The sequence below is a fragment of the Abrus precatorius genome, unplaced genomic scaffold, assembly GCF_003935025.1.
Source record: "Abrus precatorius isolate BTA unplaced genomic scaffold, Abrus_2018 Scaffold10, whole genome shotgun sequence".
Lineage (NCBI taxonomy): Eukaryota > Viridiplantae > Streptophyta > Magnoliopsida > Fabales > Fabaceae > Abrus > Abrus precatorius.
In genome coordinates, this window is record NW_020874292.1 from 5,553,952 (window position 1) to 5,568,085 (window position 14,134).

General features: G+C 29.3%; 2 protein-coding genes across 6 annotated transcripts; one reads left to right on the forward strand and one right to left on the reverse strand.

Annotated features, from left to right (window-relative positions):
* Positions 1 to 4,529: 4,529 nt before the first annotated feature.
* LOC113849830 (BTB/POZ domain-containing protein At2g13690) lies at positions 4,530 to 7,460 on the forward strand. The gene is made up of 2 exons (XM_027480027.1): positions 4,530 to 5,412; positions 6,172 to 7,460. Exons 1-2 carry the CDS (start codon positions 4,699 to 4,701, stop codon positions 7,108 to 7,110), a joined length of 1,653 nt encoding a protein of 550 aa, XP_027335828.1. The 5' UTR covers positions 4,530 to 4,698; the 3' UTR covers positions 7,111 to 7,460.
* Positions 7,461 to 8,749: 1,289 nt separating this feature from the next.
* Positions 8,750 to 11,938, reverse strand: LOC113849838 (NAC domain-containing protein 82-like). Of its 5 annotated transcripts, XM_027480072.1 has the most exons (6): positions 11,818 to 11,938; positions 11,588 to 11,733; positions 11,256 to 11,387; positions 10,879 to 11,156; positions 10,091 to 10,468; positions 8,785 to 9,280 (listed from the first exon to the last, which is right to left on the reverse strand). In XM_027480072.1, exons 4-6 carry the CDS (start codon positions 11,152 to 11,154, stop codon positions 9,011 to 9,013), a joined length of 924 nt encoding a protein of 307 aa, XP_027335873.1. In that variant the 5' UTR covers positions 11,155 to 11,156; positions 11,256 to 11,387; positions 11,588 to 11,733; positions 11,818 to 11,938; the 3' UTR covers positions 8,785 to 9,010. The 5 variants fall into 5 exon arrangements, with proteins under 5 accessions (XP_027335864.1, XP_027335840.1, XP_027335873.1 ...); XM_027480063.1 differs by having other exon boundaries at positions 8,750 to 9,259; positions 11,256 to 11,733; XM_027480039.1 differs by having other exon boundaries at positions 8,773 to 9,280; positions 11,256 to 11,733.
* Between the last annotated feature and the right edge of the window lie 2,196 nt (positions 11,939 to 14,134).

Sequence of the window (14,134 nt, forward strand, 5' to 3'; positions counted from 1 at the left end):
TAGATAAATTTGATAAAAAGAACTGTCATAAGAAGAACATGAATAAAAAGATTTAAAAAAAGATAAAATAAAAAAAATGACGATAAATCCATCTTTATACAAGCATAACAGACAAACACTATACATCAAATGGTAAAAGAAAGATGTGTGACCGACAAATATTTATCAAACAATAAAATAAGATAAGAAGCAATCAAACTAAAAGATTAAAAAATTCTATAAAAATTGGACCTGAAAGAAGAGAAATCATTAGCAAATATAACCAACTAAAGTCCTATACATTTTCTTTCAACTTTTAAAACTGTTTTCTTAGCTTTTGTATCAATCTTCCTTTTAGTATCTTTGTATCAACTTTTAACAATTTTGTAAAAGTTTTAATTCATCAATACAAGATTTTATATTAGCTTATTTAATTTTGAATATTTTTATCATTATTTCCATTTAAGTTTATTATTGACTTTATATTCTCTACATGCTTTGCTTTATTTTGTTAAACAAAACATAAACTCATATTGTTGCGTGCTTCGTTTATTTTATATTTAAAACTCGAGTGTTTCAGTAAGAATTGTTTAGATATGGGTAAGTTTTGGTAATAATTCTAGTGATAAGTCTAGAAATTAATAATAAAACTATATATATATATATATATAAATAAATTGAAAAAAGAAATAAAGATACAAAACTAAAAGATAGGTGTGTCATTGAAATTATACTTCAAGTTTTTTTTTTATAGCTAGCTCTTATCCTATAATTACTTGTAAAGAAATGTATAAATGAGAGGTAAAGAAAAAGAAACTAAAAAATTTACTTTTCATTAAAGTTCATAAGAAAAAGAAGGTAAATAATTAATATTTTGTTCTAAGGTTATCGCATCGTATTTTTAATTGGTTTAACTAAAACCTAGTAAATCATTTATCCGTGCAACTCAATAAATAGAAAGAATAAAAAATTAACTTGAAATTAATTACATTAGATTAAAATTAAGTTAAAATAAATGTCACAAAATCGATTTGAAGAATTTTTTTTAGATTTTTAAAAAAAATTATTCTAAAATATATTTTAAAATAAATAAAAACCCATATATAGTATTTAAACATAAATTATTATTATTTATTTATCATAATTTTGTTATTCTATAAGACTGAAGTTATTTTTAATTTTATTAATATTATAAATATTTAAATATTATTGATTCACCGTCAATTTCAAACTTCACTAAGTACTTACAATCTTTTGTTACACTTTTTTGTTTTTTCAAATTTCACTGCAAGGCAGTGTCAACAACGTTATTTTATTTTGAGTGGTAACAACATAAAAAATATATAAAAAAAAGGAGAAAGAAGTAAAAAAAAAAAAAAAAACGCATAATATACAAAGAAAGACAACAATCAATACATAAATAATATAAATGCCATTATAATATTAATTTAACTTAAAAAATAATAAATAAAATTAGAAAACTATTATAATGTTGACAGTAGTGAAACATAGGTTGAAGGGTAGGGTGCAGTGATCCGACCGAAGATGCGCTGTGAGGAATGCAATTATTTGAAGCATAGAGGCAACTGTTACTGATGTGGTGTGGTGTGATGTGATGTGATGTCACATGTTTACACACTTCCTTCAGTGTATATTTTTAATAATTTTATAAAATTATATGTACTATTTTTACATGCTTTTTTATGTCTTATCTTTTATATTTAAATATAATATATAACATCTTATTTTTATTTTTGTTGCCAAAAATATGAAGCCACTATTCCCATCAATTTTTAACTTTCCAAAGAACGCGGTCTTTCAAAAATTTGGTGCAAAAGCCTTCAAAAGCACTGAGTAAACATTTTAAATCAAAATAATTTGTTAAAAAGTGTAAAAATATGTTCTCATTCTATATATATTTCAACATCATTTATAATAAAAAAAAGTATTTATTAATATTTTAACGAGACACTGAGAACAGTTATGAACATTTAATCCGAGAAAAGAGAAGACATTTTCAATTGGGAGATTCTCCACTCTCGTCAGTGCTGCGCACATGGCCCCCCCAATTTGGCTCCCTCGGCTGGGTCTTTATTTTGGACTTTTGCTTCAGCCCAACGTCTCAACATAATTTTTAATTAGTGCTTACTAATTCACCACAAATGTAAAGAAAGTTAAGATAAAAATTAATTATAAAAAACATTATTCACATACTTTTTAAACATACCTCACCATAATTTTTAATATTTTTTTTATTTTATAACCAATGTCCTTAAGAGTATATTTAGATAAGCGATGAAATAAATACAAAAAAAAGTGGATCTACAATTAGAATGAGAAACATGTTCTGTTTAAATGGCTAAAAATGAAAAAATATGTTAAAAATTATCCATTTGTCTGAATGAATTAAAAATAAAATTAAAAATTATTTATAATAATTTATTTTCTATAATATTTTTTTCATAATAAATAATTAATAAAAAAATTATATAACCACCCTCCCAAATTCTCCCAATCGTGGAAAGGTTGCTTTTTGGTGAGCCTTGTGTAAATTCCTTCCATCCACCTTTTTTTTTTTTCAACTTTAAATCATTCTCTCCTAATTAGCCAGAATAAACAAAAGACAAGGAACTTACCATTTAAACTCATAATTGTTTAATAATTAATCGATAATTTATAGGTAAGTATTAACAAATTTCTTAAGTCTTAAATCATTTCTTAAGAAAATGTAAAATATTAACAAAAAATAATTATGATATTAAAAATACAAATATATTTAATAATTGTTTTTAAGTAATTAATATATTTAATATTTTTAATCAATGTCTAAGAATAGCAAGACCCTGACATAATTTTTCCATACAAAATTACTAAATATTGATAACTATTAATTTAGTTAAATTGATGTCTAGTTGACCAATAAAACACAAAATAGAAGAGATCCTGAAATGGTGTTTAGATTAAGAGTGAAGCAAAATAAGTAGAAGACATTGAAAGAAGAAGCAAACAATCCTTTAATGGAATAAATGATTGAAAGGAAGAGAATGTGGTTTCCCTGCCCAACAAGCAAAGTTAAAAAGCTCAAATACTCTGTTCCCAGAATCATGCTGTTCTTGGGTTACCTCTGTTGTATACTTTTCATCATTCATTATTCATAATTACTTATAGCTATTATTTCCATTTCATAAAATCATTACTTGCTCTCTATTTTTTTAATTTCTTCCCAATTCTGTTTGTAACTTAATAAAATTTTTATTTTACTTCTTAATTTATTTAAATATATTTCAAATTAGGTTTGACACATTGAATGTCAACTAGTTAGATCACGTTCTAAAAAATATTATGTGACTTTTAAGAATAAAATTATTAAATTTTACTTTTAAATTTACCCTTCTTTTATGAAACTCTATAATTATCATTGTGTCCCTCATTGATTTTAAATCTCTACTGACATCTATTATTTAATCTGCAATAATGGTTCACCTGCCAGTTAATATGTTAAATTGGCATTTATCATACACGTAAATACTATAATATTTATTAATGAGAGATTAATGTGATAGGTTTTTTAACAATTCAAAGATTAAAATATATTTTCCATAGAGTTAAAAGTACAAATGAAAAAGAATTACAAAGTTAGGATTAAAGTAATCATTAACTTATTTTATCCTATTTATTTGTCTAAAAATTATATCATAATCCATTAAAAATCTTAAGAGTAAGGGCAGGTGTTTTTTTATATATTTTTCAATAAAATAATTTACTTTTATTTTTTAATTGGCACTCTTAACAATTTTTTATAAATATAAAATTTATCAAAATCAATAAGATATGTCTTTAATTTATACTCTATTTAAAAAATAACCTTAATTAAGTGTTTGATCTTTATAAATATTATAAAATTTTGTTAATATATAGTTTGTATTTTTCATAAGTTATCATTTCTAGTTTCTCTAGCTTAAATAAATTATTAAAATAATGTTAAAAATGTCAACTTTTAATTAAAACATATTAGTTAAAAAAGACTTAAAAATAATATTTTATAAAAAAATAGAGACTATATCTTAATAAAATATTTAACAAAGAACACGTCTATATTATGCAATTTTTATAGAAATAAAATACTTACTTAAACTTAAAAAATATCTATAACATTAAACGATTAAATTAATGTCTTATTTATTAAAGAAATAAATATTAACACAAGTTTTACAATAAACAAATATAAAAAAATTAATAATTGATGTAATTAAAATAAATTTTTTTATAACAAATTTTTGATATATTTTCAACAATTTAAAAATAAAAATTATTATTTTTAAATTATTATATATATTTATTATAATTAAAAATATTTAATATTTTTGAAGATGTAATCTTAAACCTCTGAAAAGAACTTTGCTTGTAAACAAGAGTAAAGCAGAAATAATTGATTTAAGTGTTAATAGAAATTAGCTACAAATAATAGGGTGCAGCTGGTACACATCTTTTTGGAGGCGCAGAAGATCCACGAAACCAAATTAAATTAAACAGAAAGAACCAATGTGATCACTCATGACTCAACTGAGGAGATAAACAAACATTAACACCTTACCCTTTTCCTCAGTTTCTTCACCCAAAACGAAACCTCACGATTCCCGAGAAAATAAATTTACTCAATTCCAAGAAAAAAGAAAAAGAAACAATAACAGAACAACCCATGATACTCCATTTCCTCATATGTTAAAAGAGCATCATTTCAGAACAAAACAGACACATCGATGTCACCACACTCACTCTGACTCATTCAGCGCCAACATGGACCCTTCCCATCGCCGGCGACGCCGCACGTGGTGTTGCTCCTTCGCCGTTCCACCTTCCAGCCCCGACAACCCTTCCTCCAAACCTCGCCACCGCAAGTCCGAACCTCACTCCAAGCCGACCTTCTCCCTCCCAACCTCACCCCAGAGCACCAAATCCGCCTCACGAATCGTCCCTCGAATCGACCCCCGCCGGATCTTATCTCCGGGAAGAGTCTCACCCATAGATTCCGATCCCGTCATCCAAAACGTCGTTCCTGATCCGTCGCCGGAGCCCCAGTTGCGATCCCGGAGCCTCCGGGCACCACTCGACGGAGACGTGTCGCCGGCCCCGGAAAGGGAGGGACTTGACGTGAGAATGAGTCTGAGAGGGAAGAACGGTGGGTGTATGGTTCTGGAGCTGAATTCGGGGGTTCTGTGTGCGAATTCGGAAGTGTTTGCGGGGTTGATAGCGGATTATAAGAAAGGGGTTTCGTCTTCGAGTGGAAGCACCAAAATGTGTAGAATAGAGGTTCCTGAAGTTGACAACTTGGGAGTGTTCAGAGACACCATTGAGCTTATGTTTGAGAATGACAATGATGTTACCAAAAGGCTCCTCAAAATTGGCGTTTTTCGATCCATTGACGTTTTGGAGGTTCCCACTTACTTTCGTTTATTATTAAAAACAAAAAATTTTAATTTGTGTTCTGTTACATTCTGGGTCTGTGTTCTATGCCTTTAATTCGCTTTCGGTCTTTGTGTTGGTATCATTACAGTTTTAACTTTCGTTGTTTTCATTTCAATTGCAAATTACATTCCTTTATGTGCTTCTGATTTAGGGTTTTTATAATGCACTTGGATAAATGTGGTTTAGGGACTAGATGGGTTGGATTGTGAAGATTATGGGTCATATACAATGTTCTATTATAAAACTTTTCAAGTTTTATTAAGCGCCCAAGGCATGCTAGATATGGTGTTTGAGTTTTTTTCCCTTGTGTCCCTGTACTATTTTTTTTTTTTATGAAAAATGTTAACCCTTAATAGCAATATTTTATTAAAAAGAAATATTTATTATACTCTTAAATTTTTAATATAATAAATATATTTTTTTAATAAAAATTTCTTACTTTTAGATACTTATCTCAGTATGAAAAAGTAAGGTTAACAAAGCTCTAATTTTAATTATATTTCCACAGAAAGATTTTCATTTGATGGAATAAACTGTTTCCTTAGGATCAGTTCAAAGAGTGACATGAAATTAAAAGAAAATGTTATGGTAAGGAAATATTTAGAGACACGGAGCTTGCAAATGAACATTTTGATGATTTTGGTGTTAAAGCAGTCTTTGTCTGTGTTGAGCGTGCAAATTGGTGCCTCTTCAATCTCTTACATGGTTCTCCCATTGCATTTCTAGGTGTCAGCAGGCATCATGTTCACTAAGGGTGTGTTGTCATGTTTACAATACCTTGAAGCTGTTCCTTGGACTGAAGAAGAGGAAGAAAAATTGAGGAGCCTATTCACTAGATTCAAGTTTGATGAAGCAACAACAAGAGACATCCTAGGAAGGCTTTACTTGCACGATTCGGTAGATCCACAACCAAATGTAGCTAGACAACTAGTTTGGTCTATCACCACTTGTGTGGATGCCAATGCAAGAAATGAATTGAAGTCACTAGTGAAGGGTCTTCTTTGCAAGAGCTCAGTCTATGAGAAGAATCATCTTGACCTCAGCAAGGAAGATCTGTATTCTGTTTGCCACTCATGTCTTGACTCATTGGTAAGCCTCTTTGAAGAGGCATCAAGCACCATCTCTCCTGAAAGATTGACAAAGAAAGATAAGAATAAACCACTAATTGAGCGTGTCTCAAGACAAGTTGATAACATCAACTGGTTGCTCGAAATCATGCTTGATGGGCAAATAGCAGAGGACTTTGTGGATACATGGGCAAATCAACACCAACTTGTTAAAATGCATGATAATGCATCCCCCATGATTAGATATGAACTAAGTCGAGTTTCGGCAATTCTGTTTGTTGCAATGGCTACAAGAAAATTACAATGCCGGTTGGAAGCTAGATCAGGGCTTCTTCAAGGATGGTTCAAGCCTATGTTGTTGGACTTTGGGTGGTTGCAAAGATGCAGAAAAGGGCTTGATATAAAGGTCTTGCAAGAGGCTATGGGTCAGACACTTCTTACTCTGCCTCTAAATCAACAATACTTGCTGTTCATGGAATGGTTTAGGCACTTCTCAAGGCATGGCACTGAATGTCCCAATCTAAGCAAGGCATTCCAAATTTGGTGGCGTCGATCATTTTTAAGAGGCTCTGAAACTTATGCTATTGAATCAAGGTGAAGTATACCACTATTTCTCATTTTTTACTGTCGTTGTGTAAAGAGTTGCAATTAGGTGAGGGATTCTGAACCATGTACACTGAATAACGTAGCTAAACTCCATAGATCGTTGGAGATTTCATGCCTAAATAGTATTATTAATTTTTCTAGGAGAATTTCCCCTCTTTATTTGTTTGCTTGTTTATTCCTTGTGGCTCCAAGCTGTCCAATAATTAATTAAAATTAGGTTGATGAATAAATTGTCACAAGTTGCACAACACAGCTTCTAAAGACCAAGCCCATGTGACTTAATTTTTGAGGCACTTGTGTTGGTAAAATGAGATATTCAATTCACAACTCTGCTTTTTTAGGCAAGAATTTGAGAAATTAATTGCTAGATGTTCCAACTGGAAAGCAGGAACACGAAATCCTTAGGGATCGGATTAAGTAAGTTGATGCCAACTTTGTATTTAGATCGAATTAGTGATCGGGAAATGAAAAAAGAAAGATGAATGAAGTGGGCGAATGTGAATAATAAAAGAAAAATTGAAATTAAAAAAATCACCGTGATGATTGGATAGAACAGACAATTGAGTTGAAGAAAAGAGAATGGAAGATATCTTAAAATAATTCTTATTCACTTTTATGCAACGAACGAAAAGAATAACGTAAGCATATAAATTTGTCTTAAATAAAGTAGTATTTGCTTTAAGGAAAGACGCACTTACTCTTCATCCGTGGATGTGGACTAACAATAACGTATGTGCTTGACGACGTACTTTCTATTTTCATCTATTCCGAAAACTGATATTAACTGGTTTTGCCAATCAAACGTTCTCTGTTTTCTACTTCTGTTGCCGCCATCCATTGTTCGCCGAATAAACTCATTTACTTGTACAATGCTTTCACAATAACATTTCTACAAATGTTCGCCACCAACAAATCGATTTGACTCCCGAAATGGTAACTATGTTATTAAGATTTTTTTATTTACGAAACATTTAATTTATTATTTTCACTAATAATTATAAAATATTAATTTCACTTTATAAATTTTAAAATTTTCAAAAATATATATGAAAAACATCATAATCTTTATTTTTTTTAATATTTTCATATATAACATCTCAATCAAGAAGCAATTCTTAAAATTAACATTTTTTAAATTCATAGTTATTATAGAAATGTATCAACTATAAAGAAAATAAAAAGAAACTCGTTTTTAAAATCGAAGTATAGAGCAATCAAGATTCTTTTATTAATTAAATGTAGCCAACTACAATTTTAACCCCCCAAAAATTATCATTTTGACATCACAATACCCAAGATTAATGTTCAACGCAAAAATGCAACGAACATAGATTTTGAAAAAACTCACGCACGTATAAAAATACGTCCAAAATTAAATTTAATTAATGCAAATATGCTTTGATTATTGTGTCAACATATTTAGTAGGTCTGATTCAAAATTATTTTTAACACTAACTTCCATTCGAGTACACGCAATAAATTATAAAGTTACATTAAATTGAAAATTTTATATTATGTTTTACGACAAACTTCTAAAAAAGAATATAAATTATATCAATTTAAATTCACTTTTAAACAAAATCAATTCTATAAGATCCAGTTTATTCAAACTCAAATTTGCAAACACTTAACTAAACCCACACTTCCAGCAGATACAAATTTTAATCAAACAAAGTAAAACTTAATCCAACGAATTACAGGAACCTAGCTTTCAACATTCTTATCAGTTGATATCATGTTAACTTATTACAGAAATATATATTCAAATAGTCAATTCGAGCCACGATAATTTTTAATTGGAACATAAAAGAGAATCTATAGCTTTTTCTAATCCAAGTTAGGTACTTGTTGCTACAGTTCTATCAATTTTCTGTGAAACTTCTTTCAGTTTTCTAACCTTGCTTATCTTGGCTTAAACTACCATGTTTATTCTGCATGCCCAATGGCGCATCTAGGTCAATTAACTCCAAGAAGTCTTGGGGGTCGTGAAACCACAAGTCATCACCCATATAAAGCATATCACTTGTATTCTTGCCACAGGAAAAACCGCCTTCACCTAATCCAACCAAGCTGTTAAGGTCTCCCAAGTTCTCAAAAATCTCATTTGGATCAAAATTTGGTGTGCCTTCAGCATTGTTAGCCTGACCAGGATTATCAACCTTCTGTCATCCCATAATCACAAAATTAGCATAAATACGAGAGATGCACGATAAAGCACAAATAGAATAGATAGCAAGTGTACATACTATACTGTTGAAATCAATTGAAAAAGCCTCGCTATAAATTTATGGATGAGATAATATACAAGTATAACATTTACATTATATTTTCCAACTGCATGATTACTAGCTTCAATTGTTCAACAATTATGTCTTCCAGTTTTAGAAGGTTAGTCAAACATACTTTTATGCCTCCCAGAAACTTACAAGGATGAGAAAACTAAAAATGCCAAACTACTATAGACTAAAATATAATAAAAACTAACACCCCACCCTCCCTATACAAAGAAGCAGGGAAGGTTGCCATATAGCCTACTTAGCTTATTTCTTAGTAAAACTAATCAACAATTTACAAGTTTTTTGAGGGGTAAAGGAAGAGGGGAAAGGAGATCCTCAAATAATACTATCCAATAGAGCAAAGTAGATAACCATAGATTGTGGCATTCCCTTCAATCCTCTAAAGTATACATTTAAGCTCAGACATGTATAGAACAAAGTACAACATTAAAGCATCATCCGAGTCAGTAAATAAAACACAAATGAAACCAAGCCAGGATGATATATACACAGAAACATCAAAGATATACCAAGAACAAGGTTATGGGGAGCTATATACTAAACAAAAACGATAGGAAATCTGTTGGCAGATAAAACCAGAGACTACCAAAATTGGGGAGCATCTTACAAGAGTCATAAAAAAGCAAAAAGTCACACCAAGATTTCCAAAAAAAATGCACAAGTATAAATGCACACCTCAATTCTGTTGTTTTCGTTCACAGCCAATGCATCATCATTGAAAGAATTAAGCAAACATAAAATGTCATCATCAACTTCATTGTTTGAAGCTGAAGGATGTGCCGAGAAAGAGGGCATCAATTCTGATACACATGATACAGAGGTCAAGCCAATGCATCCACTTGTAGAGGGATGGATGTCATCTGCAACGGATATTTGACTTGGGCTAGGATCAATAGGAACTGGAGTAGACACATTAGCAACAGGGACAGATTGTACACTATCAATTTCCTCTTCTGTATCCCAGTCTTTCTCATCAAATGGTTTACCATACTGTGCACCATTCCTTGGACCAGGACCCTCCTTTTGGAATACCCTACAAATCACATAGGAGTCCTGCAATACAAAAAACCAGTGTAACAATAAAATAATTTCCCAAGAAGAACAACCAGACAAACAAACCAAAGAATGCACAAAAGGATGTTAAATTAGTCAAACACACAGTAATAAGATAACAAATAGAGGCTCCAATCCTAAGCCATATAAGTCAAGCATATGTAGAGTATTTACTACCATAAATCAGTTTTTGGGCTAAGATAGGTTAAACATAAAAAGACAAAATTCTATTTTGATGTCATATCCAACAAAAGCTGAAATCTTTTAGAATCTATTCCAGTGTAACAAAGGTCAATAATAGTAGCAAGACTACTAGACATCCTTACATGCACTCAAGCCACAAACTGCACATACATCCAACAACAAAACCACACACAGACACATACATTTCCTCAGTCAAAGTTATTTACCTGTGGAATGCCTTTATCAGCTAGATATTTGTCTTCAAGTCTAAATTCATGCATAACCCAATCAGTTCGATCTCCCTTCGGCGCTTTACCCGTGTGAAAAACCAGTGTTTTTATCATCCCCACAACTCGATCCTTGTGTTCAATTGACCTATCCTTCCCAGTAGTCTTCCAGTACCCAGCTTCGGTAGCCCGATTCATCCTCCCTCCAGTGGAATATTTCTTCCCACGAGGGCAAAAAAAGTACCATTCCAAATCCCCAGTTCTGAGCAAAGACATATCTGAACAACAAAATGAAACCTTATTAAGTGAAACACAAACCATTACGAACACACAATAAAGTACTCTACCACAGAAGAAAAACTAGGGTACAAGCAAACCTGGAAGATCCCATGGAGCATACTTGTATAAATCAAGTTCAGCAATGATGTCAAAAGGGAACTTTTTACCCAACACCTTCCTCTTCAGAAAGTACTCAACCAGCTCAACGTCAGTGGGATGAAACCGAAACCCTGGAATCAATTTCGTTTCGGCCATCGAGACAAAAAAAGAAAAAAACCCAAAATACAAAAAGAGCTTCAGAATCTATCAGCTTAAACCACACCCGAATCCAAGAGAAAGAAGCTCGTTCGCAGCGTCGGAAGAAGAATCGCGTTTCAAAATAATAAAAAAAAAAGGGAAAAAAAAGCACTAAAGAGTGAATAGATGAAACCCTAATGCGGAAGCGGAGCGTCAAGTCCAGTGGCGGAAGAAAATTTTCCAAGAACACCAAAGCCTGCCCCGGTTCATGAAGGGAAAATGGCACACAATAGATGACGATCCCTTTCTGAGAAGAAAAGTCATCGGCACAGTGGAACCCTAACACACCAAATTCAATTCATCTCAGAAATCAAAAGCAAATAGAAGGGTGTGTTTGTGTTGTGTTGGGTCATTCATGCTTACCGGGGAAGGAAGATGGTGGAAGCGCGACACTCCGCACTCCGATTTCAATCTTCGTTGAATTTTGACTACAACACTTACGATTTGAGGGAAGGGTTCCATTTATATTCAATATTTTTTATTTTTAATTAAAATTAAATTAGTTTCTTGGGTGAGGGGTTTCTTTCTATATTAAGGGCTTGTGTTTTCTTCTTGTGAAATATTGGGAAGAGCTACGCGGCAAAGAAAATTTTCTTTCACACTATTGAAAATTGAAACTGCTGTCAAATTTTGGGTTTGTATACTAAATAGTATAAACAGTAAGAGGATTGCTTCTAGCCATGCTTTTTTTTTTTAAATATATATTATTTTTATTATTCAATCAATTTTATGTGAATTTTTATTAGCTATTGTAAGCTTTGTCCTTTATTTTTATTTAATAAAACGTACATAGATTTTACTTTTGAGAATAAAAGAATTTTTATATTTTTGTCTACACTTTTCGTGAAATAACTTATTATGCAATAAAAAATATTTCTAATTTTTAAATTGTCAATAATTTTTGGAAAAATATTTAATAAATGATAGTTTTAAATATACATGTATAATATACAAAATCAAAACTTATTTACTTTAAAACAAATAAATTAAAAAAATGAACTAAGTAAAGTCTAAATATATTTTCTCTCCCCCCCCTCCCCCCCGGAGAATATGAAGAAAAAGACCAATTGTATTTAAATATATATCATCACTAAAAGAAAATTATTTTTTAGAATTGAAAAAAAATATACAATATCTTGCATACACAGCTTCACATTCCTTTATATTTTTGTGGCTAAGAGGCTCTAATCTGTTGTACAACATTTTTGTGAAATTTAATAAAATTAAACTTTACAATAACACTATATTTGAAGGGATACAGATACTTTTTTGTGTAAATATATAAAAAATAAACATGTGTATCTATAAAATTTACCTAATGTAATTCATTATTTAAAGTTTCATTAATTTTCAATTATAAAAAAAATCCTTATATTTATACTTATCATTAATAAGTATATTCATTTATTTATATAGTAACAGTAAGTTTATATTTAAATTGTTTAAAAGGTAAATAAATAATTAAATAAAATATCTATGTTACAATAAAATAATTATTAGACAAGTAAAAAATATTATTTTTAAATTTAATCAAATATGTAAATTATATATATTAATTTTCTGTCAATATTTTTAACAACATTTACTGATAAAATCATATGTATTCGTGATAAATAATTTAAAAACATGTTAACATTTATTAAATATTTAATATTGTTCATTGTAAAATAATATTTATAAATTTCATTACCTTTTAAGTTTTTTGAAATAACATGATAACATTTATAAATTTTCATAAAAAAAATTAATAATATTTATTTTATTTTATTTTAGAAGTTTGTAGTCATCATTTTTATAGTGTGTGTGTGTGTAAATATACACATGTATTTACATATATATTTAAAATATTTAACTAATATCAAATGATGTTATTGGATATATTTTTTAAAAATAAACAAACTAAAAAATTAAAAAAAATTAAGTTAAAACATGATATAGTGTATTTACTTCAAAATAATAAAAATTATAATTATTAATAATCTTACAATTTATCTTAATAATATATCTATTAATTATTTTTTGGATACAAATATATTTTATCTTATATTTCATAAAATTTTTGCAGTAGCATATTAAAATTTAAAATACAATTAAAATATTTTTATTTTTAATTTAGTTTACCATACAATGAACAAGTCCAATTTAATATAATTTTTTAGCAAAAATAATTAAAATTAATTTTAACTTATTTTATAGGGTGTTCCATGCTCAAGTTCATCATGGGTTATTCTACTCTTTCCAGAGATAAATTTAATTGACATGGGACTAGTTCTTGAATGTGTTAAAATGTTTGAAAAAAGTATATAGGAATTGTTATTGGGAAGAATAAAACCAACATATTTGCATATAGGATAAAAATCACGTACTACTAGATTAAAAACTACTATATTTTATTATAGCATTATACATAGTCACTTATAACACCCACATGATTGGCAATAGCCTTGTACAGAAGAGAACAAGATAAAATCCCTGCGTGGATGGTACAGATTTTAAACAAATTTTTAAAAATATAATTTAAAACATAAAAAATATGTTTAAAAGAAATTGTATATATGTTTTTATTCCTATTCAATAATTTTTTAAAAAGTTTTTTATTATATCATTTTTTATAATTTAACAAATTGTACATAAAACACAAATAACATATCAATCACTTGTTAATATTATTTGAGATTTT